Genomic DNA, 27,346 nt, shown 5'->3' with positions numbered 1-27,346 from the left:
ATGAATGTATAAAAGGGAATCATAAATATAAATGCATGGAGTAATTAAACACAATACCACTTTTAAAACCATGTTGTAGACCATTATAACCACTATACCATCATCACCTCAAAGTGAGAAGTTTGGTCTCAGCTCCTACTAGACCCAACGTAGTTAGGGCCAAGTGTCCTATCCTATATCTCTTCTTCAGGCTCCTTCTTGGGCTTAGATGACCACACAGCCTGTAGATCCTTTTCCTTCCCTTCCTTTCTGAAAACCTATTATAATCTCTAATACAAGATGCTATGTAAATAATCTACCCTTCCCCTACTGCCCCACACCCAAACCAAGCTAGCTACCCTAGAACCATGCTGCTGAAGCAAATCTGGTATTTGAACAGCCTGTACTAGGTAGCAGGTATAAATCTTTAATATATTAAAGTGCTATGTTTTCAGAAAGTGGGACTCCTCCCAAACAGATGTGCTCCTAGGTCCGTTTTCATCCAGCCCCATGAGACTCTCTGCCCACCTCTCCAGTCTCACTCCTCCCCATCCTCCTCTCTCCCATGACGGCAGACAGACTGAATCTTTAGTCCTAGGGACACAGCTTCCTCTCTGAATACTCCAGCTTCCTCCCATCCAGGGGCCTCTGTATTGGGTAGACTTCTTTCAGGAGACATTTCCTTGGCTACACATGCCTTTGGTTTCATCTCTAATATCACTCTTTCCTAGGGACGGTCCCGAGACTGGGCTAAAGCTGTTCCCTCTGACACAGAGATTCCCTGCAGCGCTGTCACTCAGCAGACAGTTCTAGCAGTCACAACTACAGGCTGTGATTGGTTCCCAGTGGGGGACTAGATTCTAAGGTCTCTGCTCATCCCTCATGCCAGTTTCCTGGTCCCAAATGTCATGATTGGGAAGCTAAGTGCTGTCAGGACATCGGCCCCTTGGAATCAATCAGTAGATTGATGGACCAGAATTGATGTCCTTTTCCATCTATTCCCTCCTGTCCTACAGCTTCTCAGGAACTAGACTTCAGAAGTGGACCCTAGCCCCAGCCACGAGAAGGATACCTACTGCCTTATCAAATCATAGTTTAAAATTTAACTCAATATACCCATGTCCTGTGAGCATACACATAGTAAGTTGGAGTTGTCTGCCAAAATCAACTGATGATGTTGAAACAAAAACATCAAGCCAGTTTTCGAAGTGAAGAAACAATAGTTTTTATTAGTGAAAGTGCACACAGCTGAAATCAGACAACTACTCAATATCCCATCTTCATTACCCTCAAAATTATGCACACAGCATTCAGAGAAGGACTGATTATGTTGCTTCATAAGATGTGCGAAGTTTCCTGAAGTTTAAATGTATAGTCAAGATGGGTATGAAGATGCCACACACTTTTAGTCTCAGCTCTTGGGATGCAGAGGCAAAACGATCTCTGTGAGAGCTAGGCCAGCCTGGTATATATAGATAGGGACTCCAGCCAAGCTTGGGGCTACACAGTGAGACCCTATTCTAAAAAAAATAAAAAAATAAAAATGTATAATTGTTAAGCATTGTAATAAACTATTCTACAACAGGTTATAGGTAACAGAATCAATATTATCTTGAAAGTTCAAGGTTAAACAAAAATTCAATCAAATCAACAAGACTTATTAATCTGTGGGATATCAACAAAATTCATCTTGGATCTTTCTATCAATCCTTCAAACTGATGACTTCTTTTCTATAGTATAACAAAAATACAAACACCACAACTATATCAAAGGGAAACATGATTATTTTAGACATGTCAGACAACATACAAAATAGGTTCTTGGTTGAAATAATATGAAAATCATTGACTCAGCTCTAACTCGACATTGGCTATTGCTACATCTGCTAGGGTTGGCACATGCATTCTGAAATGTTTTCCACTGCTCAAAGACTTCTCACCAGTCACCTCTTATCAATGCCCACTGTCCACCAAGGTAAGTGTGGACATGATAACAGCAAACAGACATAGAGGTTGTCCTATTGTTACCACTGACAATTAGCATTGGAGCCCATATATTACCTGTTTTCCACTGAGTCCCACATGCTTTCACCATGTTCTTGTGTGCAAGCAAGATTTGGAAATGCTATGTGGGACAGCGAGACAGATTTCCAGACCCCTTCATGTCTATCAGGTGTCTCTAGGAAGACTGAAGAGCAGAGCAGACATCACAATCTCAGAGCCCTGCAGTCACCAGACAGGAATCAGGAAGGAGGCAGGAGAGTACAGGGGTGGATGGCCCCATCTAGTGGCCTCATCCCTCTAGAACCCAGGCTGATCTTGACAAATCTTTCTAGAAAAGCTACAAATCCAGGCTATCATTTCAAAAGGTCTGTTTTGATGTGTGGTTTCCTCAAATTAAAAAAAAAAAAAAAAGAAAATTAAGAAATTTCAAAGCAACACTGTATACCAAAGAAACCCTGCTTCAAAAAACCAAGAAGGAAAAAAAAAGCACTGTAGTTTAAACACAATCATTTTTAGAGCAAACAAGGGAAGCCCCTTTTGGCAAACCCAGAATGCAATTTCATACCATCTGACCTCCCCCTCAAAACCCCCAATCAGACACATATTCATTTCCTAGAACTCTGTGGAACAGCAGTGGACTGTGGACTGAGATCCAGCATCCTGCTCTCCTACAGGTTGAGTGTCTCTAACTGGAGTCAGGGCTTACTCACACTGAAATAGAAATTAATACCTTCTTGCATCTCTGCCCTTCTCTACAACCAAACTGGCAACGAATATACCAATATACCAATACAGCAGCCTTTGTTAACTCAGCAAACCCAAATATTTCCTTGTTTGTGACAAACTGATCCGCTATTAAAAATGCTTAGTTTTTCTGAAATGTATTTAAATATAAATATGATCTGGAGGCAATTATAAATTTAGAACTCTGAATGAAACCAGTGATAATTCCAAACTCTGTCACTCCTGGAACAGGACTTCTCTCAGGCAGAGAGCCTGGGTCCTGCTCCCCCATTTCCCCTTCATTTCTGCACTGTCTCCTTCCAGCACCTAATTCAAAGTCCAGTGGGTGAGGACAGGACACTGAGCACCAAGTCAGACTGCAGTGGAAACAGCACTAATGAACTCAGTCCTTGGTCCACTATTTTCTTCCCTGATGTCTGCCTGGTCCAATCTCACCATGGCAACCTCTCCTGACATGAAACACCCGTCCTTATCTTAGATCAACCACATAATAATGCATCATATTTCCAGAGCTATGAGAAAGTATAACCAACTCTAATGGTGACGTTAGAATTTCTTCTATTTATCTATTAGGGAAACTAAAGCCTGCATGTGCCCATGATTTTACCCTTGGGGAGGGGAGGGAAGTGACATTTCAAATTACAATAAAATATCTAACATGATCATGAAATGCTTGTAAATTCAGGATGCCCCTTACACCTCTACTCACTCTATTTTTTTTAACTTTTCAATTCTATTCCTCTCTTAATGGTTTCAATAACCAAAGCAGGAGTCTATTTCTTATACTACCGATGATTATGTTGAACAAATGAAACACAAAATTCAAAAGCGTTCATGTTTGAGAGAATGCATTGCAGTGAGTGGAGAAACTGAGGCAGTGTAAACATAAGAATTAAGATGATGTTAGCAGTGAGTTTGAGTACAAACAGCTGAGGGTCACCCTCTCCACCACTGCTGGATGAAAATAGCCCTGGAGCTGGAAAGGGTGTCTGCAATGTCCAATGCCGTTGTCTTTCCAATCTCAGACAGAAGGCCCCTCAGAGGGCCTCTGAGACTCATTCCATAGGGTAAGGACTATCTTCAATTATGTAGATATTGTCTTCAGCTCGGGACTGCACATCTGCTATGTTTTGCAAAGATCCATTTGTAGATGCATGGAATGTTACCAAGCTGCAGAAGAGAGATATTGAAGAAAGAACAAGAGGTCACCTTTCAGGTCCGAGCAGAACTTTCATTTACGATGTATGCTCAGAACTCCAGGAGCCCCATTCACAAAAACTATTAACAGTGACCAGCACTACACAGGGCCCTCCTATTAAGTCATAGAAACGTTTGTTTAACAGGCATCAGAGAAACTAAAAATTATTTTTAAAAACAGTAGTTCATATTGGATTCCTTCAGATACTAATGTAATAAAACACAAATTGAGAAGCCTAGCTAAATAAATATCTACTCATCAAACAGAGGTACCTAATCAGGATGTGCATTAGGGAACTGGCCTAAACCTGAACGACCTGTGCATTTACTTTTCACTGTGACACTCTAGAAAGGGTTAGGGAGCCTGTGACCTGAGTGAGATCCCCAGCACCCATGGAAAAGGCAGAAGGAAAGAGCCAGCTCCACAGTGCTGTCCTCTGACCTCCACAGGTGCCTCAGCACTTCACTAACACACACACACACACACACACACACACACACACACACACACACACATATCATGTACACAATAATACAAAGAAGTTTTTATTTAAAAAGAAAGGGTCTTGAAACCTACACAGCATCTTCATCCTCTGACGTTAAACATGCAGTAGAAAAACATTAAAACAACACAGCAGTGTCTTTGCACTGGAGCTGGTGGTCTGTGCCACAGTTTCAAAGATTACTGTATGACACACATTCTCAGATGTCACAAGCACACAAACATCAGGAACCGGACTGAAAGGAATTTGAGGAGAGCTCTGCAGATGTTCACAGCTGGCCCACCCCCACAGCTGTGGAAGGGGCGTCACTTGCAGAGCTCATCCTGTGCCCCTGATAGTCAGGGTAGGCACAGTGGACTGACATTGAGCTTCTAGAACTCATGGAGGGGCAAATCAGAGAAGAACACAGAGGAACTCAGGGGTGATGTTTTGACACAGTGGAGTTTTACCATTTGTACACAGCAGTCATTTCTTCTACTGAAATGCAGAACAAAAATGAGCATCTCCAGTCGGCCACATAAGGAACATGCCTGTGCTGAGAATTACACAGAACAAGAGAGCTCCAGCTCCACTCTGCCTGGGACAGTCACACATGTAGGGAAACAGTGGAGGGTCAGGACACTCCTGAGTCAGTGTGATATAACTGACAGAGAAAGTCATGAGAGAATGCCCAGAGTGAGTCATGCAGTGGTTAGTTTAGTTTTGTGGCTTTTTTCTTACTTTTTATTTATTTATTTTTATTTATTTATTTATATATTTATTTATTTGTTCAATTCATTCCTTCATTTATTCATTCATTCATTCATTTGGTTTTGTCAGGGTCTCACTATGTTGCACTGGCTATCCTATAAATTCCAACATAGACCAGACATTCTTGGACTCATAGAGACCCACTTGCGTCTGTCTGCTGAGCTGGAATTAAAGGTGTGAGCCACCATACCTGGTGTTATTTACTTATTTTTAGACAGGGCGTGGCTAGAGGTCTGGGCTGGACATTAACTCGTAGTACTCCTGCATTTACTTATTGAGTGTTGAGATAACAGGTATGTGCCACCTCCGCCAACTTCTCCCCCTCTTCTTTATATGTTGTGTTTTCTCCAATATTTTCTTTTATATTAAGTGGTTAAAAAGTAACTTTGGGGGCTGAAGAGATGACTCAGCAGTTAAGCATGGTCCTTGCACAAACAGGAGAACCAGAGTTCAGATGCAGGCCCCCAGGTAACAGGTAGAACATCGCCTGCATCCCTGTAAGCCAGCACTGAGGGAGACAGAAGCAGGAGGATCACTGGGGCTTTCTGACTGTTGCCAAAGCAAACAATGTGAACTGCAGGTCCAAGGGAGACTCTGTCTCAAAGGACAAAGTGAGGGATAGAGAAGGACACTCCCTGTCCTCCACTGGCCTTCCTGCAGGTGTACTTGAACACACTCATGTCTATCCTCTCCATGTCTCTGTCCCTGTCCCTGTTTCTGCCCCACCTCTGCTTACCCCTACCCTTATCTTTCTATCTCACATGCAAAGATAAAAATTTAATTAAATTTTTTTAAAATGCCTTACCAGAACATGAACAAAAAGTATGGACTAAAATGCTGTGTTTCTTCCAACTCTAAGGAATGGTTCCTTTCCATTTGCAGAAACAATTAGTTTGTTTTATACTGTTATATTTACCAGTTAGATTTAAAAGCATGGGCTCCTAAGGTTGAGGCCAGTATAGTGTGACCTCATATTAATGGACCTGTTTTTAATCTGTAGGATGAGACTAATAGCAGTTCCTACCTTATAGATTTATTACTGTGAAGGGAAGGTGTGACAGACACTTAATAAGAACTAACTGTGTCAGGCACTTCTAATGACCTGACACTGGTCACAACCCAGTCTATGGCTTGGCTCTTGTGCTTACCACAGACACAGGTAAGTCTATGGAGGCAGCCTGAAGGACATGGAATTAGACTTAATTAAAGACATAATCCTGTGGACAGCCAATCTTTAGTCGATTGAAGAATATTAGATGGCTGTAGAGGAGGGCAGATAACACTGGAGAGAGTAAAGGAGCTTCCAAGTGCAGTAAACAGGACAAGTGCAGGAAAGAGCCTGTGAGGCGGACACCAGTGTAGTGAGTGGAGGGGACTGGTGTGGAGTGTGGGGACACTGGCCATACCACATCCCGTTACACTCCCGGGGCCTCAGAAATGATCTTCCTCTAAATCCTCTGCTCCCTTGGGCTTCCTCAAACAGCCACCTTCTAACCCTGTCATCCCCACCATATTTGCCGAAAAGGACCTAAAAGGACCTGTCTACTAGCTTATATGCTCTGTGATACACTTCATCAGTTTTTAATAGAATAGGAACTCAGTGAAAGAAAACACTGAGGAAACAAGAGTGGATCAAGTCAACTCCTTCAACACCAGCTCCAGGAAGCAAAACTTAGAACTCAGTGACTACCCATAAGAGATGAGGATCAAGAGCCTTCTGTTCCTGTCCTACTGTAAATGCAGGAAATACGGAATGCAGAAAATATCTCTGAGAAATTAGGGAAACAAGAAAAGGACTCACTAAACTTTATTTTGGGATCCAATGTACAAAATGGGGGTCAAGCATTGTGGAACACACTGTAATCCCAAAACCAAAGAGTCTGAAGCAGTAGGATTGTGAGTTCCAGCCTGGCCTAAGCTAAATAGCAAGTTCCAGGCCAGCCTGGCCACATAATAAGACCATGCTTCAAATCAACCAACCAATCAATGAATACAGTAGTAAAGAATGATTTAGTAGTAAAAGAGAGCATAGAGAGACATTCTCAAGACTGTTAGTTCAAAAAGAATCAACACAGTCCATACCAGCTTACCTTAGAGACTCTGACTTCTTTTTCATAAAGATATACCCTAAATTGGTGTGGAAGGTGGTGAGAGAAATTGAAAGAAAAATTGAACATGCCATCAGAAACACTCATGATATTTTCTCCTAATCAAGGATATTGAATTTGTTTTTGATTGAACAATGCCCTGGTAAATTTGGGTAATTCCTTCCTGTACCCTGCAGGAAGGATATTCTTTTCATTCATCCTCTGGTATATTCATCCACATGGCCTAATTTGATAGAATGAGATTGGTAAATTATTGTTCACTGAGACAAACAAAAAGTCTGTATTCTTTTCTAATGGGCTGCTAGAGAAAAAGCCAGTAAGGGAAGGATAACAACTTTGGACTAAGGAAGGGAACACATTTGTGGAATTTTACTACCTTGCAACATAATTCTCCCCTTTAGACATGCTCTGATATGTAGCCCAGGCTAGCCATAGACTTGTAGAATGCTGGTATAATAAACACATGACACTAGATCCACCTTAAATAATGATTTAGGATGAACAGCTTTAAATAATTAAGGAAAATATCTGAAATCTGACAGGCGTATTCTTATTCCCCACTTCCTGTGAAACAGTCAGTAATGGGCTCATGCATGGTATTTTGTAAAGTCCATGGCTGAAGTTCTTACACAGGAAATGGACTACACAGAGAGAAACACTGTGTACAGATGAACAACTCATGGAAAGGGCCATGTAAGCCTGGGTGCCACGTTCAAATCATCTGTTCAGCATTAGTCAAGGGGTTTCCCACCAATGACTCAATTGACTTTTCTACTAAATATGTTCCAGAATATTCGACAGTATCATCATTCGAAACAAGAAAGATCCCATGGGTGGGAAAGGAGAGAACACATCAAAGTCTTACAGTGACCTAAAAAATAATCAAGCCTATCCAAAATTTCTTGTGCATGAAATTTATTTTATGGAAAATATGTTTCCCTTATGATGGCAACAACTGAGATACAAAGGACAGAGTTGGGAACAAGAGTGCAGCTAAGAACTGCAGCTTATTCCTTTGAGCCCAGTACTTCGTTGTTGGAGGCAGGAGGATCTGGAGTTTAAGGTGATCTTCAGCTACCTCGTAAGGTCAGTACCAATGTCAACCACATGAGGCCAAGTTTTACAGAGTAGGAATCTTTGGAGACATAGCATCAATGGTTCAAGATCACTGAACAGAGCACTCACCAGGTACCAGAAATCACCTGCAGAGTTTTGTGGGTCCTAACACATCCCTTGGGGAGTAGATGTTTACCAAGTGTGTCTTGGATCTGGGGATATGGAAGCCACATGAACTCCAAGTCCCTGTGACTTGTGCACTTGCTAAAGACAGTCAGAGAGCCCTGTCTCTCCTTCCCTGGGGACAGTTGTGAAATCACTTACTGGTGACAGCCAGGGTGCACACAAGCAGCAGCAGCAGCAGGGCAGCCATGGAGATGCCCACATAGAAGCCATTAGTCGTGTTCTTCTGCCACTCCTGTGAAGGGATTGATTCCTAAGGAAACAATAAATAAAACAACAATAGTAATAAATAAACAGCAGTAAACACAGGGACAGCAAGTGAGAGGAACAGAAAACATGTGCTTGACCTTAACCTAGACTCTAATTCCTAGAGCTTCATCTCTTCTGGACTGTGGCTACTCTGAAATATGAGGAAGACGCAAGGATCTGAAGTGCTATCGGGCAGCACAACTCCAAGACAGTGTGAATTCAATATCTTTGATGATGATGGAAACGTGTTCTATGTTGATTGAGGTGGTGATTACATGGGTGGATACCTCAGTCAAAATTCTAACCTCATGCTTAATGTAGGTTCATTCATCATGTATGTGATTATGTCTGCTTTAATAGTCAGTAGGGTATCCTAAATGCATCATGATATTAAAAGAGAAAAAAAAAAGAGTAGCCCATCTCTAAGTTAACTTGCTCTCAGTGCGCTCCGCTGCTGGTCTGGTCTTCCATCACAGACCCTACTTGTCATGTAAACATAACTCAAGATACCAGGTCTTTATAAACTTCTAATACCAAATGGTTGGCCTGGAAACATATACACACAAATAACATACAGACTGTGCAGGTTATATTAACATTTTTAGGAATACATATATATTAAATATGAATATATGTAATATATAACACATCATATGCAGTTGGTAGGAATATATTATATATTAATATATTAATATATTACATATTATATAATTATAACATATATTATATGTATATATATGTTTATGTAATATATATATATATATATATATATTAGCAATTAAAGGAACAGAGACCATGAATTAGAAAGAAAAGAAGGAGGGAGTATGTGGAAGGATTTGGAGTGGGTTGAGAAAAAAGGAAACAATACAACTATATCTAATAACTTTCTAAAAATAGTAGGAAGACTCTCTTACGGGATGCAGCCTGAATAGCACTGTGTGATCAGACAGAAATGCAGATTCTCCCCTACTGCCATAGTACAGGTGACCAGGGATCACCACATACTGGAATAAGCAGGAGACAGGCTGGGGAGCAGGTGAGGCCCCTCTAATGGCTTAGCACTAATCTACCAACACTAAACAGTGCCCATGGGATGGTTTAACTGCACGGAAGTGGAGAAATAGAGACCAGGTCTTTGTTCCTGTATGAGCCTCATCTCTAGAGTCACAATCCCAGCTCCTCTGCCTAGTCAGGGAGACCATGGACAAGTTATTCAAGCTCTGCGAGCTCTGTCTCTACATCCCCAAACAACCTGTTCAGTAGGGTTCTAAGGAAAGGGATTCTGTGGAGAACATAGAAGAAAATAAGGTTTGTTTATTATTCTAACAGGGTCTCCTGGTCCTGGGCTGGCCTGAATCTAACTATTTGACAATGAACTCGAATCTATGATCCTTCTTCCTACACTTCCTGAGTACTTGGAGTGTATGTGTGTTTACTGTAACCACATGAATATTTACTTCATAACATTTTCCTGATTATGAATGACAGCAATGCTAATCCTCTCTCATTGTTCTTAACAAATTTTGTTGAATTTTTTTTCATTAAACAGAGTCCAGGTAGTTGATGTATTGGTTCAAGATGTAAGCTACAACTGATAGGCATGGGCATACACACCTTAATACCAGGATCTGATAAATAGAAGCAGGAGGGTCAGGAGTTCCAGAGCCTACTTGGAATGTAGACCTTTCAAAGCTAATCTGAGTTCAATGGGATTCTGTCTCAAATAAACAAACAAAGAAACACCCTGAAAACAAAGTCATGTGCTGCTGTACATTGTTTTCAGTGCATCTAAACGTAGCTTGATATCTTAAGAGTCCTGATTCTGCTATGACTTATTTTGAATTTAACTCTAAATTATTTCTTCAGGCTGCTAAGAATGACTGTTACTCAGGTAACTGAGGGCAAGAACAACCTGGATATGCAGAACCAGAAGTCTGCTCCCTTAGCAACATGTACTTAATGGTTTCTGATATTTAACTAGTAAATACAGATTCTTTCCATATCTGCAGACCACTGGATGCTAATGTCAATTAGATTATTACATTTTTAGTGTCAACCTGGGCATGTGACAATGGCCTATAACTCCAATACTCAGTAGGCTGAGGAAGAAAGATTGTGAGTTCTAGGCTATCCTGAGGTATGAAATAAGATTATTTCTCAAGGAAGGGGGTCAGTTATGTCCATGCCTATAAATTCAGTTCTTGAAAGACAGAGGCAGAAAGGTCAGGAGTTCAAGGTCAGTCTCAGCTATGCAGTGAGTTCAAGGACAGCTGGACTACATGAGACTCTGTCTCAAAAAACAAACAAATAAAAAAATCACACTCAGCTTTTACTTGTTATGTTCTGACTGTCAATAGGCACAAAAGCCTTAGGTTATTTTGCCCTATATAGATCTCCACCTTGTCTTGAGGGTTTTATTGTTGCTGAATGCTTTTGGGCACTCCAGACCAAGGCCTTGTACATGCTAACAAGTGTTCTATTGCTTCCAACAGCCAAATAATCCTCACAACCACCTATCTGGCTCCTGTCTTACTTCAACCACCATTTCTCCTGCACTACTTACACATACTAAGACAAATGTTGCTTCTTTCTCGAGTCAAAAGAGAATAAATTCTATTGATGATTTCCCTCTGCTATTTGTAGGATAGAACTCTGGCAAGAATCCTGGAAGCAGAGGATTTTTCTCATGCTGAGTACACAGAAAGTCTAGGAAAAATTATGCAAAATTAATAATGTCTAAGACGTTAATACCTTATGTGGAGGTTTGTGTGTGGAAAAAATATCACCAGTGGGCCCTATCGAGAATGGTCACAAGTAGCCTAATGGTCCAGGCTGGCTGCAACCTTCTGATATTTGTATTAACTCCTGAGTCCTAAGATTAAGGAATATACCACTATATCTGACTCTTTTTCTTTTCTTCTTCTTCTTCTTTTTTGATGCAAATATCTGTGAACTAATTTTACAGACAAAGTCTTTAAATACAAATTGTTTCCCAGAAGATATACAAGTGAACATGGCTAATAAATTGGGGAGGAATATACTTACAGTGTAATTACTGCAAAAGTCGTCTGAGGATGTCACAGTGTAATTCCAATCTGCTCAATAAGAGGGAAAATTAATTATAATTACAAAAATTTAGATCTTATTCTACATCTGTAAATATTACCCACAAGGCCAATGTGTCTTATAATATGTAAGGGTTAGAATTAAATATGGCAAGACATTCATTGAACAGCAAGATTTGAACATTTAGATATTTGAAGTACATTTGAAATGTCTATTTTATAACAAGTGATCTATTGTTTTCATTGTTTCCATGTGTCTAAGAATGAAACACAGAATCCTCCTTTTGCCGATATCTGGCATATATGGGTTGTGACATCCTGACAAGGATTCCCTTAAGTGCACTTTACAGATGAAGCAGTGAACATCAGAGGACTCCATACTTCTAATTTTAGCAAAAGACAGACATCTCAGTTGGTAACATACACACAGTGCCCACACAATGAGTGGAAATACTAAAGGTCTATGGGAGTCCCCAACTACCGCTAAAACTGGCATTGCCCAGCAGAATAAAGATGAGTGACTCATAGCCATCCTCATTCTCACTTTACTGTGTTTATCCTCATTCTCACTTTACTGTGTTTATGTACATTTTACTCTCTGTGATAGCCTTACCAGGAGCCAAAGACAATAACTAGGTTAAGGCAACATCTACAGTCTAGGCTCTGTTTGTGACTTAAACCCATAAGTAAAAACTTTCAGGAATAGGAGAAAGTGATTCAGTAAGGTAAAGCAGAATCAGACCAAATGTGAATTCAATGCTGACCATATTCATTAGCAAAGTGACCTTCATCATCAAGGTGTTGCCCATAAGTACTGAGGAATACGTGCATGTGCACTCAACACGGTTGGAAACACTGGTGATGTTATTATAGTTATGTGATGGAAGGAACAGGGAGCAGGAAAGTGAATACTGTGGAATTCACTTTAAAAATATCATACTGTTTATCTAATGAGGAGCATTGAACAACTTGCCAAAAGAAGTGTACCTAGAATTAGGAGAATAAATTGGAAGGTGTGTGTCTCTAAAGAGGAACAAAACTGCCATGAAATAATGAAATGGGATGGTGTGTAAGATTCCTGACAGACACAGCTATCAAAGGCAAGTAGTAGGCCATGTGACATCCAAATCCTTTTCAGTCTAAACATTTCTTGATTTTGCAAAATGTTCATCAAGGAATGGGTGCTTGAGCCACAAAAGACTCAGCCCAGGAGCCTCAAGTTACAAGACCCAAATGCCTCAAGGAGACCAGGGACACAGGTACTGCAGTCCCTGCTCTGCTCTGGAAAGCTCCCCTCTGACCAGGGTTAGGTGACATGGCATTACATACCCTGAACGCCCTCCTTCCTTCTTCTTCACAGATAAGGACAGTGGCAGACAGCAGCTCCTGCTGCCTTGTGTTTGTATCTGTTCCTTTTTGTTTTTCTACCTGGAAACAGTTCACACTGAGGATTTCCCTCTCAACATCCAAAGGTCACAATTATCTAATCCCTCCTGACTCTGTGGGTTCACTGCATATGACTTTAAATTAACTAATGTCTCGGAAAGCCTAGAAAAAAAGTAGGCCACATGGGGATGAGGAAAACACAGATAAGCAGCTCCTGAGAATATTGAGTCACACACACATACATGCACACTCAAGCACAGACATTCACTCAGAGTCCTGCAAGGCCTGGCCTTGTTGGAATGTGCCTCAATCCATCTACAGCTCTAAACCACAAAGGCCAGCATGTGGCAGTCTCAGCTTACCATGATGGATAGCATAGAGCTGGCTGAGAAAGATGGCAGACTTCAGCATCACCATAGTTGATTAAGCAAGACATGCCACTATAGTTTGAAGGATAAGAAGTATTATAGGAACCAACCAGAGTGTGAAGAGTGGGGGCTGAGTGAGTGAGAATTAGGGTCTCAGTGCTGCAAGCCTATTTTGGTGCTGCCGTTGGTATGCTCAACCCACCTGGGTCCATTTGGGTTGCTACAACAAAATTACTTAGAGTGAGTAAATTAGAAACAAAAGAAATGCACCGGTCATAGTTCTAAAGGCTGGGAAGTCCCAGATCCAGACACAAGCTGACTGGGCAGTTGCTGAGACTCCTCTGTTCATAGGTGATACTTTTTGTGTGTTCCCAAGTGAAGGAAAGGGAAAACCAGGCCCATCAGCCCTCTTAAAAAGGATCTAACACTGTGCACAACCTTCTTACTTTTATAACCTAATCACCTTCCTGATGACCTCAGTGTTTAATCTACTGTATTGAGGATTAAACATTACCAAAGGAATTTATGGGGACACAAACTTTCAGACCACAGTGCAACCTCAGATTTCCCATGTGACCTAAGATAGACAAGGCTGAAGAGGAGACCCTGCTACACTGGAGAAAGTTTAAGTGACAAGGTTAGTGTAGACACCAGGGAGGCAGGCTCGCTAGTTTAAGTCCCAAAGAACCAAGTCCAGTGATGAGCTTGGGAATCAAACTGAGTCATTTGCTTTGTAAAAGAGGCACATGGATGTAGATGTTCCCAAGTCATAGCAGCTACCTGTTGCAGAATATTCCTTGACACTGTGTGAAGATGTGTCATTGTGATTGGTTTAATAAAGAGCGGAATGACCAATAGCTAGGCAGGAAGAAGTTAGGTGGGACTTCTCGGGACAGAGAGGACTCGGAGAGGAAGAAAAGCAGAGGTGCCAGCCAGACTGAGAGGAAGCAGGATGAGAGTACAGAGTAGAGGTAACTGAGCCACATTAAAAACAGAAGTAGATTTAAAGATAGGGGTTAATTTAAGTTATAAGAGCTAGTTAGGAACAAGCCTAAGCTAAGGCCAAGCTTTCATAACTAATAATAAGTCTCCGTGTCATTTTTTGTGAGCTGGCAGCCCAGAGGAAAGTCCATCTACAGCTGCTTGCTGCCAGTCCTCCAGGCACTATGCCTAACAGTGTGGCTGTCATCGTGTCTATGGCTTACCCCCTTTGCAGTATGACCCAAGCCGCTCATCACACTTCACAACACAATGTTCTGTAGAATTGATTACAATAAACTAATTTTACATTTAAAAAATCAAGTGGCATTATGTTCATTGAATAAGTAATGGAACAGAAAAAAAAATAAAGGAACTGATTCAAGAGAGTGGTTACTTCTGTAAGTCACACAACTGTTAGCCAAGACAGGAACAGGATAGAAAGGCAGGAGTAATCAATGAGCCACAGAAGGGAAGTCTGAGGCACAGGGGAAGGAAATGGTTCATTGTTCTAGGATGAACAGGAGGGTGACTGTATTGCTTATTCTATTGACAAAGTCGAGAAGCTTCAGGGAAACACTAATTAAGGACAGAATTTCCTACTGAGGCAATCAATGCTGTTCATAGACATAGCAAACAAAGTTGGCATAAACAACAAAAAAGTCACATTTGTTGAGGGTCAAATGATGTAGACACTCGTGTTTTTAGCCTTTCAATCCCATTCTTCAATATAAACAAATATTCCTTGAAAATCCAAATTACAATATTGATTATGGAAGAATATTATTTAACTATAAATTTGTTGTAAATCTTGGAGCATTGTTTAGAATCAACAGCAACAAGAAGGATGCGGCAGTTCCTAGAAACCTCCAGAGATTCGACTTGAAAGCCACCACATCACATGTATACTCAATGTAAAGAAACCTAAGTGCTCTACATGGTGCAGTCATACACCTGTCCCAGGGTGCCCTATACCTTTCCTAAGCATCTCTCTTCATAATGACCAGGTGCTTAGGACCTGAGTTAAATATCATCAACACTCCATCACATTAACTGTTCCTGACATTCTTTTCTTCAGAGAAGCCACACAGCTTAGTTTGGCCTGAATGGAGGAGCTTATGAGGGCAGAGACCAACTGAGGATGCTGTGTGTGTAGAATGGAGCTGTGTCTCTGTCCCTGACACCACTTACAATGTCAGATCTGTATTGATGCAGAGGGTACCTATTCTTCACCAGCTTCATCAAGATCTGGACCTTCCAAGGGGATAAGGGAGGAGAACTTAGTTACCTGCAAGAGTATAGAATACGGTTTCTGTCACCTCAGCTGTTGTCTGATGTGGATAAATCGTAGTGGGTTCTGGAATGAGAACAATGCAAGAACTGTTTCAGCTTTGGAGTTTGGCCCCCACCAAAGCAAATAGAAACAAAACTTACTGTCACCTTCCTCAGCCTCTAAGTAGGAATGGCTCCTTCCTACCCATTTCTGCATCAGCTGACTCCTCTGAGAAATGTACCCAAAGAAGGGCACTGTCTGAACAAGTGATCTGTGTCCTAATATTCTGGACAGCTTTATCCGGATTCAGAATTATTTCATACTTTCCATTCTAGACTCCTGAACTCCTCTGACCCATACAGTCAATATTAACACATGGAGGATCGAACACTCAGTTAAGATTACACTTTATCAAGACAAGGGTCATTTGACCTTCTAGGAGAGGGACCTGGAGGTTTCTCACTACCCTCTTCACTGTAGGCTTTAGTCAAGCCCCAGATTATTCACACTTCTTTCCATGGAGATGTGCTCACTGAACAACATGGAATAGACGGACCATTTCATCACTGAGTTCTTCTCAAGGTAGCAGGATCACCCAGGGCATGAATCCTACACTTCAGGCTGCCTTGTGTGGTGGAATTCCTATCTATCTGTCTGTCTGTCTGTCTGTCTATCTGTCATCTATCAATTTATCTATCTCTATCTCTCTCTCTCTTGAGGTTGGTCAATTGTTGGTTGAGTGACAGACTGAGACAAGGTCTCCTGTCCTCCATCCATTCCTGTACTAACAGTGACTTCCTGTGTTTTCTGACTCATCTTCCATTGCTCACCAAAGTCTTCCTCATGGAACACTCTAGTGCAGCCTGTGTTTCCCTTTTCTTCTGGAGTCCCTACGTTGTTCTCACCCACAGCTCACTTCACCTGCAGAGCTGAGCACTTGCCTCTCTGGGGTCCTCTAAATGATCCCCTTTTCAGAACAAGAGAGGGTCTTTGAGTAAGTTGGTTGTTTCCAGACGTGAATATCTAAACCTGGACTTCTCATGGCTCCTCAGGGTCTTTATGGATCCCCTACCTCACTACAACCTGATCCTTACATTTGAACAACACCCTCCTGTTCTGCACTACTGTCCTGTTTTGTCCTGACACTGAAACATGTAAAAAAATGTGACTGTCCTTCAGAACTAATGATAGGACAACACAAATGTCAGATGGTCACACATTACCCAATTCAGTTCTTGATAAAAGGCATCATGAGATTAATTTCCCTCCCAAGTGTCTGGGTCACTTTCTCCTGTTCTTACTACATCACACCCTATAGTCCATGAAGAGTATCTGGGGCAACTAGGATGAGATAAGACATGTATGTGAGGATATGTGTCCTTTTTACAGTAGCCAGAGTGTTACTTTCTCCCTGGACTGGATAGTCAAACCTCAACTACAATTCTTTAGGAAACTAACAATAGAAATATAAGATTATACTAAACCCCTCCCAGGAGGTCATCTAGGCTCATGGACCAATACTTCTCTTCTAAATCTCAGTTGTAGTTTCCATAAAGTCAATAACCTCTCCAAGTTCTTGAAACTCAGCCCATGAACCCCATCCCCTGAAGCAGGAAGAAACAAAGTATTGAAACATTCTATCAATCCTGAGAGATCTCACAGTTCTCTAGTGTGTGCAGCTGCCTGGAAGAGAGGGTTGTTCTCACAAATCCTGTGCTCTAACATCCCAGTTATAACCTAGAGCTCTCTGCACACTTGGTGTGTAGCCCAGTCCTTCAGGGTCCTCCTGCTTGAAAGTACTGGAAGGCCAATCAGAGGACAGGGAAAAAAATATCACCCATCATATTACCCTAAGAACAACAACAACAGAAAGCTGTGCGGCTTCTTCCGCTTGTCAGAATGCAGCCCTCCCTCGGGGGGGGCGGGGGTGGACAGTTTCTAGGAAGCTCGAGCCCCTCTCACAGCTATCTTTTCACTCCTAGATGGAGAAGGTTTGAACCCAGACTTGCCTTCAGGATGGCATGCTTCTCCCCATCTGTAAGTTCAGTTCCTATGTATTAATATTAACTTTACCTGGAGGTAAAATGAAGTATGTATTACATGGCTTCATCAAAAGCATGTGCATGTTAAATCACTTCCTAAGCCTTCTAATAGATGTGTGTGTTTTTTCATTCCTACAAAGGACTTACTTGTGTTTTCATGTTACATGAATAAATTGAGAGATCCTTAAAGTAAACTTCATATGGCGTCCACTGCCTCTTTAAAAGGGTAGTGTTAGGATGCCTTTCCAGTGAGGATGTGGAAATGCTACAAACCCTCCAAGCATCCATGCTAATGGCAAAGGTCTGACCCTGGAACCAGAAGAGCCAGCTTCCAACCCAAGTGAACAGGGACAGAGTCTGAGCCACTTTCTGTCTTCATAACTTCCACCATGAGCTTTCTGGCCCTGTCAGTTCCTGTCACTATAAAATATCAACAGTGTCTGAGAATTAAACTCTGCATCATGAAGCACACAGCATACTGCCAAATGCTCAGGAAATGCTAAATGATAGCCTCGCTGAACTGTGGCCTCAGCTGGATGGCCCAATTCCAGGATGGATGTAAAGGGTCAAGAGTCTCCCTACCCTGACCCTAGTTCTCAGTCATTCCTTAGTTTTTTATCAGAAAGTCATGTCCAGCTGGACCAGATTCCCATCATCCTCATCAGCTATCCTAGATCAATGATCCATCTAAGTCTGGCTAGTAATGTGTGGTGATATATTGTGTCCCCCCCCCCCAATATATTGTGCACCTTAATAAACAAGCCACATTGGGGAACAGAGCCAGGCATGGTGACACACACCTTTAATCCCAGCAATAAGCCATAGAGTCCTGGAGTTCTGTACAGACAGACAGGAACTAATGTAGCTGGGGAGAAAGAGGAAGTGAGATGCAGAACAGAGTCATATAGGCATGGGTATATAGGAAGTAGGTCTCTTTCGCTGAGGATTATCAAGTGGTAACAACATGACTGGCTTTTTTCTGTTTTTCTGATCTCTCAATTAAGCTTTACTAGGGTGCACAATATATTGGGGGACACAATATATTACCACAGTAGTGAATCCCTAAGGAATCTGATATGGAGATACAGGTGTCCTCCATCTACAAGCTCTTGCACGGCTGAGGGTGAATATAACTTATGACTGGGAAATTACAGACTTTGTGAAGCTATTGTTGGCCCAGCTAAGCACTCTTCACCTATGTTATGCTTCTAACTTGACTCAGTGTCTATGTCCTACCGACTCTCATGAGAAGGACTCTGGGTCCTGAACCACATTGGGTTGTACCTGGTGTGTGAGTCTGTGTGTGTGTTGGTATTGAAGGAGTAGAAGTGGAGACTCGGGGTGATGTGGGTACATGGGTGGGTCTTGTTGCAATAGTTGTGGGACTTCCTGCAGTTATGTGTCTTCTTGCAGTTGTGGGTCTTCCTGTAATTGTGCGTCTTCCTATAGTTTGGGGTCTTGCTGTAGTTGTGGGTCTTACTGTAGTTGTGGGTTTTGCTGTAGTTGTGGGTCTTCTTGCAGTTGTGGGTCTTCTTGTAGTTGTGGGTCTTGTTGTAGTTGTGGGTCTTGTTGTAGTTGTGGGTCTTGTTGTAGTTGTGGGTCTAGTTGTAGTTGTGGGTCTAGTTGTAGTTGTGGGTATTGTAGTTGTGGGTCTTGTAGTTGTGGGTCTAGTTGTAGTTGTGGGTATTGTAGTTGTGGGTCTTGTAGTTGTGGGTCTAGTTGTAGTTGTGGGTCTTGCTGTAGTTGTGGGTCTTGTAGTTTTGGGTCTTGTAGTTGTGGGTCTTGTGGTTGTGGGTCTTCTTGTAGTTGTGGGAATTGCTGGATTTGGAAATCAAGATGAAACAAGGATCAGTCAACAAGAAGAGACAACAACTTCTGCTATGGCACCAGTGAGAAGCTGAACCCTGAGAGGCTCCTCTCCTGAACTTCTGTTCTTCTGTCACTGACTAGCTGCACTGACAACATGGTGCTGAGCACAGAGTTTGTGTTCCTAAGGATATACTGTATAAATGACAGATGTCAGATCCTCAGATCCCTAAGCATCTCTGTGAGACTGAGAGGGTGTGGATGCTGGGACTGCTCTCAGTGGTGACTGACTTCACCCACAGCTTCCATGCCCAGCACGATCACTTCAGTCAGTCCTGAGAGGACACAACATACAATTCTGAATCTTAGCATGCAGATCCCACACAAGCTGCAATGCAAACGGGATTTGGACATTGGGGTAGAGAGTGGACATTGTCTTCTATGGTTTCTTCCAACCTAAGAGAGACAAGGTCAATAGCCCTTATCCAAAAATGTTTGGTTTCAGAATTTAAGTGTTTCTTAACAATTTGGAATATTTGCATATAGAAAATATCTTATGGGTCAGGCTCAAGTATAAACATGGATTGATGTAGCATTCAGTTGTCTGTACTTTACATATACAGCTTTAAAGAAAGTTTATAAATTTTTGATAACTCTGCACATGATAATTTCATGGTGTTGGATTTTTCAAGTGTATTATCAAGTCTGTGCTTAAAAGGTTCCAGATTTTGAATAGCAAAGGCTAGGTATTTTTGGATTAGTCAGGTTCAACCTGCAAATCACAAATCAATAGCATCCAAGCAGCTACTGGTGGTCTCGGTGTACAGGAGCCAAGGCAAAGTTGCGCTGAAATCTAACAGTCAGCCAGGAACTCAGGCTTGTGTGTGTCAGCAGACATATGTTCCCTGTGAGGTGGTATGCAAACCCACCACATACACATCATTCACACACAGCCACATAAAAATAAATGTAGTTTTAAAAATCAAATTCAACATAAAAGTAAGTAAATGGATGAATAAATAACAGAGTCTATAAGTTCATAGGTTAAAGAATAATGTTCTTAATTGAAAAAAATGGAGACAGGGCAGCCATGAGTATGCTCAGGCTACAGAAGAGGCTTGCCTCTAGCATCCTCTGCTGTAGTAAAAAGAAGATCTGGTTGGACCCCAAAGAGACCAATGAAATCACCAATGCCAATTCCAGTCAGCAGATCTGAAAGCTGATCAAGGATGAGCTGATCATCCGGAAGACTGTAACTGTCCATTCCCAGGCTCGATACCAGAAAAACAGTTTTGCTCAACAGAAGGGCAGGCATGTGGGCATAGGGAAGCAGAAGGATACTGCCAACGCTCGAATGCCCGAGAAAGTGACCTGGATGAGAAGGATGTGAATCCTGCGCCGACTTATCAGGAGATACGGTGAATCCAAGAAGATTGACCACCATATGTATCACAGCCTGTATCTGAAGGTCAAGGGGAATGTCTTAAAAAACAAGTGGATTTCATGGAACATATCCACAAGCTGAAGTAAGACAAGGCCCACAAAAAGCTCCTGGCTGACCAGGCTGAGGCTTGAAGGTCTAAGACCAAGGAAGGCCGAAAGCACCAGGAGGAACATCTCCAGGCCAAGAAAGAGGAGATCATCAAGACTCTGTCCAAGGAGTAAGAGACCAAGAAATAAAGCTTCCCTCATGTCTGTACATAGTGGGATGCCTGTGGCCTCAGGTGGATCAGTCATTAAATTAAAACAAGCCTTAAAAAAATATGGAGACAGAATATTTCTATTAAACCTAACTTCATTTCTAATGTTTGTGCAAACCTTAAGTAAAAAGAGATTAGGAACAGCATCAGAAGCCAGGAAGTCCTCATGAACCTACTCTTTTAATCAATGCAAGAATATCAAGATATCTGACTCAAGAAGGAAAATGTAAAACCTGGTACTTGTGGAACATTCCTTTAATCGCAGCACTCTGGATTATCTCTCTGAGTTCAAGGCCGACATGTCTAAGACCAAGTTCAAAGAGAGCAAGAGCTACAAAGACAAAAAACAAAAAACAAAAGAAAAGGAAGGTAAGAAAGAAAGGAAAGAAGGAAGGAAGGTAGGGAAGGAGGAAGGAGTAGAAGAGAGAGAGAGAGAGAGAGAGAGAGAGAGAGAGAGAGAGAGAGAGAGAGAGAATGCAATGAGTCCAGATTTGGGGATTCCATGAACTTCATACTGTTAAAACAACGGTTTACACCTGTAGACCAGATCCCCAGATTCCACAGTCTGAATAGGTCAAGCCCCACCTCCCTGCTGCTCTCTGACAAGGTTAAGAAGCTGTCTGCTATGTGCCCTAACAGCAGCCCCCTATTTATGGACCTAACCAACATCTGGCTGTTCGATACTCTCTGTCACTTATGCTATGGAAAACTAAACCACATGATAGGAAACTTCCTTCCTGAATGGAAAAAAAATTAATAAAAGGAAGATGGAGAAGATGATTTATTGGAGATATGAGGGTGAAAACAGACAGAGGCATCCAAAAGGGTCCAGAGTGAACTTGACCAGCAAACTGAACTCCCCATGTGAGAGCAGGGGAAAGCAGGAGCCAAGAATAGGGGCCAAGAGGTCAAGAACCCAAAAGGGCCTGCCTAGCCAAAATGACTGGGTTACATAGGGAAGAGCAGCTGGGGGAGGGGCAGGCCAGCCCAGTTTCTGGGCTGGAGAATTTAGGGAGGAGGCTGGGTATGCCAGGTACTGGTCTTGCTGAGAGAATGGCAGCCAGTGTCTGCTTTGATATGATAATGAACACCTTAGTTAGCCTTCATCCTGAGACCTAGCAGCTAACACCTCCACCACTAAAAAATATAACAAGTCAGACTTTCTCCTTGCTCTGGGGACCAGCCTGAGACTCCTCAGTGGGAATGCTGAGAGGATTATTCTGCAGGCTGCTCTCTGAAGAGGATTTTCTGTAGACCTACCATTCTAGTCATAGCAGTGCTCTCTCTCGCTCTCTCTCTCTCTCTCTCTCTCTCTCTCTCTCTCTCTCTCTCTCTCTCTCTCTCGTTCTCCCTCTCTCTCTCTTACACACACACAGTCCTGCTCTTAATGAAACTCCTCTCTGGGTTGTAAAGAGAAGCCCCTCCTTCCCTGGAAGCCTCTTCACACCCCATCAAGGGATGAACCTCATAGATGGTATTGTTTCTGTCTAATGCTCTTCCTCCCAGCTGGAGGTCTGACCTCGGCCTTGGGGCCTCTTCATTCTAATAAAGCTCATTGGAGGGAATTGTGTGTCAGCGTCATTTATGGCCTAGCCACTGCTGCTCATCTGTTAGTACACTGCTGAGTGACAGGGAACATGTGTTGGAGGGAACCTTCTTCTATATGGACATTTCCAGTGTGACAAGATGAGAGAGACCTATTTCAAAGGCCCAAAGGCAGGGCAGACAGGCAGCAGAACTCTCCACCTATGATGTGGCCTGTGCTCAGCAAGGTCAGCTGACCATTGTTGAAATCAGCTCACAGAGCAGCAGACCCCTTCCCTGTCTGCTTTTCAGGTTAGAGCTGGAGTGGCTTTACAGTGTTGAGGATGGGGATTCAACATTCTAAGATAGACCCACAGAAAAGAGACAGTTCTTAAAGTCACATACTTCCAGCTTAAATAAAGCTCTCCACTGTGTTTCAGGATGGAGAGTGGAGGCAGTTTCATGGACCAACAAGACTGTCCCAAGTACACTTAGGACCTGGATCCTGACTTAGCTCATGGCTAAGAATGATCTTAGGACTTCATCTAAGCAAATAAAGTCATCCTGTGCCTCAAAAGAGAATATTTAAGGCTGAGTTTGGTACATGCCTGTATTCTCAACACTGGAGTTAGAGGCAGGAGGATCAGGAGAGCATGGTCATCAGAGGATAGACTGAGATACAGGAAATTATGTCTTTAAACAACTCAAAAGCAAGTGTTTAATCAAACATATTTCTAAGAACTCTCTGTTTCCATGTTCTATGAAAACAACAAATTATTAGCAAACAGGGGACTCAGTTTACTTGCAAGAAATAAACAAAGGAAAGAAAGAAAGCTTACCTGCTTTAACGTCCAAGGAAAAGGTCAATATCTGATCATTGAACCATCCAGGGATCTTCACTCGACAGCAATACACACCACTGTCACTCTGAACAGCATTCGCTATTGTCAAGGACACGATTCCTCCTGAAATACGCCCCTTTAGCTGGTATCGGCTGCTCCTCTGATAGGTGACTCGGTATCCATTGGTCTCAATAATTACGTCTACACAATGAAAAGCTGAGCATGTTCCTCGACCCCAACACGTGGTAGTGATTCCTCGGGATGTTGAGTAAGTACATGGCAGTGTGACAGGGTCACCCACCACCCCCTTCACTACTCTGTGAGAACTCACAACACCTATGATGGAAAAAAGCGGGAAAGGGAAGAAATGTAGAATTAGTACCCAACATTTTCCTAAAATATTATTGCTTTTGTTGTTGTATTTCAGAAAAATATAGGGAGGGGGACTTAAGTGGAACCCCAGCTGCAGACCTTCTTTATTTACTGTTTTGTTTTTGTGTTTTATTGTTTTGGTTTGGGGTTTTTTGTGGGGAAGGCATGAAAGAGAACAGACAGCTTAATGTTTGTTGTTATCATTTGGCTTTCTGAGCTAGGGTCTCACTTTGTACCCTTGGCTGGCCTGGAACTTGCTGTATAAACCCGGCTGACTTCAAACTTCCAGAGCTCCACTGACTCTACCTCCCCAAACCTAATATTAAATGTCCAGTTTTATAGCTTGAATTTGAAGACTGTAAACAGTTTTCTCTTAGCATATTCTTTCTTAGTGCGATTACTTAAGGCTACATTTGTGAACAAGAGAACTGATTCTGTGGTAGGATATTCACACAGATACTTTTCATTTCTTTTTTCTTCTTCAGTGTGTGTATTTCTTTTAGATACAGGGTCTTGCTATATGCCTCATACTGGCTTAAAATGACAATCTTCCCATTTCTGCCTCCTGAGTGCTGGGTAAATAGCAAGTGCCACTGAGATCAGCTCAAATGTTTCATTATTAAACATTTAAAACTTTATTTCAGAAGCTGGGCACATAAGTAACTCTTGTAGGCCCAGAACTCACTTGTATACCATTATATACCCAAAACTCACCTGTTTATCCAGAGCTCACTTGTTTATCCAGAACTCACTTGTATACCCAGAACTCATTTGTATACCCAGAATTCACTAGTATACCCAGAACTTAGGAGGTTGAGTGAGGAAGACAGGCCAAGGATTTGGAGACCCTGTCTCAAACCATCCTTCCTCCCCCCCCCCCCCCCCCCAGTGCTATGACAACAAAATCACTAACTCTTCCCACCTCTCCTAATCAAAGAGCAGAGCCAGGGCTTTGGAAAAGCATTGTTGGCTTCAAGGCAGAATCTTAATAACTTCAAGGTCAGTCTTCAGAAACGGTTTTAGAAAACCACCAGGAGGGGCTGAGGCTTATTCACAACTTTACGATTAGCACTTTAGGAACAGAAAAACAAAACGTAACACCAACTAAACAAACAAAAAAACATTAAACAGAAGTCTTTTCTTATGAGTTGATGATATTCCAGAACTTGAGCAAGACCCACTAGCAAAGTAAGACCACATAGTCAGAAAATATGTAACCAATAACTTAATGATGCGATTTAAAACTAAAATAATTAAATATAAATCTTTTGTGGATGATGGAATAAAATTTATGATACCAACAGCTTCCACAGTGGCCTTTAAAGGAACTCTGAGGGCTGAGGATGCAGCTCAATGATACAGTGCTTGGCTAGCCCATGCTAGCCCCTGTGTTGGATCCCAGCACAGGGAACAAACAAACAAACAAAAGCACAAAATAATGAACTGTGAGATTCCCTAACCAATCACCTATATGCAGCCTAGGCTGTGAGTTTGGGATATGATCTAGAAAGCACATTTGTAATTGTTTAAAATGAGTATTATATTTCTCTGTGGGATACTCATTTCTTGATTTTGTCAAATACCTTTTTTAGGATCACAAATAAAACACATACTATTTTAATTAAGTCACAGGAATATATTTTATTTCTCACCAGTGACCTCAACTTTTAGGAGAATGTCAGACCTAGTGGCAGGAGGCTCAAAAGTTTCAGGTAATCCTCAGCTAGCTATGAAGTCAGGGGCCAATTTGAACTAACTTAGACCCTGTCTCTAAGATAATTATGTTATTCCTTCTTTTACCCTGCATGGAAGATTCTGGTTCTGATTTTTTGTTAACAGTTGACTCACATATACATGCACATGCACTCACCCTTACTTGTCCATCACATGCATGCATGTGTTCTCACTCTTGCCTGACATGTTCTTGGGGATCATGTTTATTTAGCCATGACTTTTGAAATTCATATAGTTTAAGAAAGTTCTTTGGAGCTACAACTTATCCTGGTTCTCTGCTCATGACATAAGCCATAATAAAAAAGGCCTGAGGATTGTCGTCTCTTCTGTCAGCTCTAGCCTCCTCAGCATCCCCCAGCTCACCTACTCACTTACCTGGGAGAAGCAGTATGAGGCCTGAAATGAAGACTTGAGGATGCATCATGGTGTTGACCTGAAGGATAACGAGAAGACACTGGTTAGCTGCTGCACTCAGCACACTGTGTCAGGGCGTGGATCCACTCGACTATGAATCACTTAGGCCTCTCTGCTAGGGACAGCTGTCCTCCCAAATCCCCCCTTCTTTCCCAGTCCTCCCTCACATTCAGCCACCAATCTCACTTCTGGTCATGAGATAGATAAGGCAGCAAACAGAGAAAACTGAAGACAGAGACAAGAGTGTGTTCTCTGGTAGAACTCTAAAAGAGACCAGCCTTCTAATGGCAAAGATGCACTTGCCTCCTGGTGGACACAGAGCTGTTTCTGCCCAGTAGATACAGTGGTTAGTCCCTGAATCTTGACCACCTTAATAACTAGCAAGATGTCCTGAGCTAGAATACTGCTACACATGGTATCTGAGACCACATCTTCCTGAGGGATGTCTAGAGGTACCTAGAAAAGCACTTGGTACATATTGAAACTTTGCATTCACAGAGCCCCTCTGTGCCTAAATTTCATCCTACATAAAATAGCAATGATGTTTGCTCAGCTCTTAGGAGAATCTGCTAGGAAGGAGACATTGGGCTGTTTATCCGCAGGCAGCAAATCCTCATGGAACCTCTAAGCAGCTACTTTTAAGTCCATTTATGATGGATGTTACCTATCTTCAGATTCCAACATCTCGATATCAACATTTGTTTTTTAATTGGTAAACCATAAAAACATGAATAAGCGTGCCTAGTACGTCATTAACTCTACTTCTAGTCAGAAGATTCCATGACTTTTCTCAGAGAGGAAAGTGTGCCTTGTTACCAGTCTTAAAGATAGTAATGGCTTTCATGAAGCCTCCATGAGCTCAGCATCTTCAGGCCTTGCTCCCTGCAGTATTCACACTAGCAGCCCCTGTACTGAGAAGACATCAGAAATCTAATACTGCAAAGTGGTGGCCAAACAATGATTTTCATGGACATTTTAAACATCTTATTTCTCTTTTGCAAGACAACTTCAGAACATACAAAACCAACATGAGACACAACTTACTTTTTTACATGGTACCATTCTGTCC

At 42.0% G+C, this 27,346-nt stretch overlaps 1 protein-coding gene and 1 pseudogene across 1 annotated transcript; one reads left to right on the top strand and one right to left on the bottom strand.

The window, feature by feature from the left end:
• Window positions 1-3,782: 3,782 nt before the first annotated feature.
• Window positions 3,783-26,287, bottom strand: LOC131916554 (hepatitis A virus cellular receptor 1 homolog). The gene is made up of 9 exons (XM_059269909.1): window positions 26,239-26,287; window positions 23,755-24,093; window positions 19,656-19,703; window positions 19,170-19,277; window positions 15,859-15,927; window positions 11,819-11,868; window positions 8,666-8,777; window positions 7,268-7,304; window positions 3,783-3,897 (listed from the first exon to the last, which is right to left on the bottom strand). Exons 1-9 carry the CDS (start codon window positions 26,285-26,287, stop codon window positions 3,783-3,785), a joined length of 927 nt encoding a protein of 308 aa, XP_059125892.1.
• On the top strand, window positions 20,782-21,371 carry LOC131915976 (large ribosomal subunit protein eL19-like; annotated as a pseudogene).
• Window positions 26,288-27,346: the final 1,059 nt, after the last annotated feature.

Source organism: Peromyscus eremicus, chromosome 8a (assembly GCF_949786415.1).
Source record: "Peromyscus eremicus chromosome 8a, PerEre_H2_v1, whole genome shotgun sequence".
Taxonomy (NCBI): domain Eukaryota; kingdom Metazoa; phylum Chordata; class Mammalia; order Rodentia; family Cricetidae; genus Peromyscus; species Peromyscus eremicus.
The sequence above is the reverse complement of the archived record's forward strand: the minus strand, read 5'-3'. Positions and strand labels throughout refer to the sequence as shown.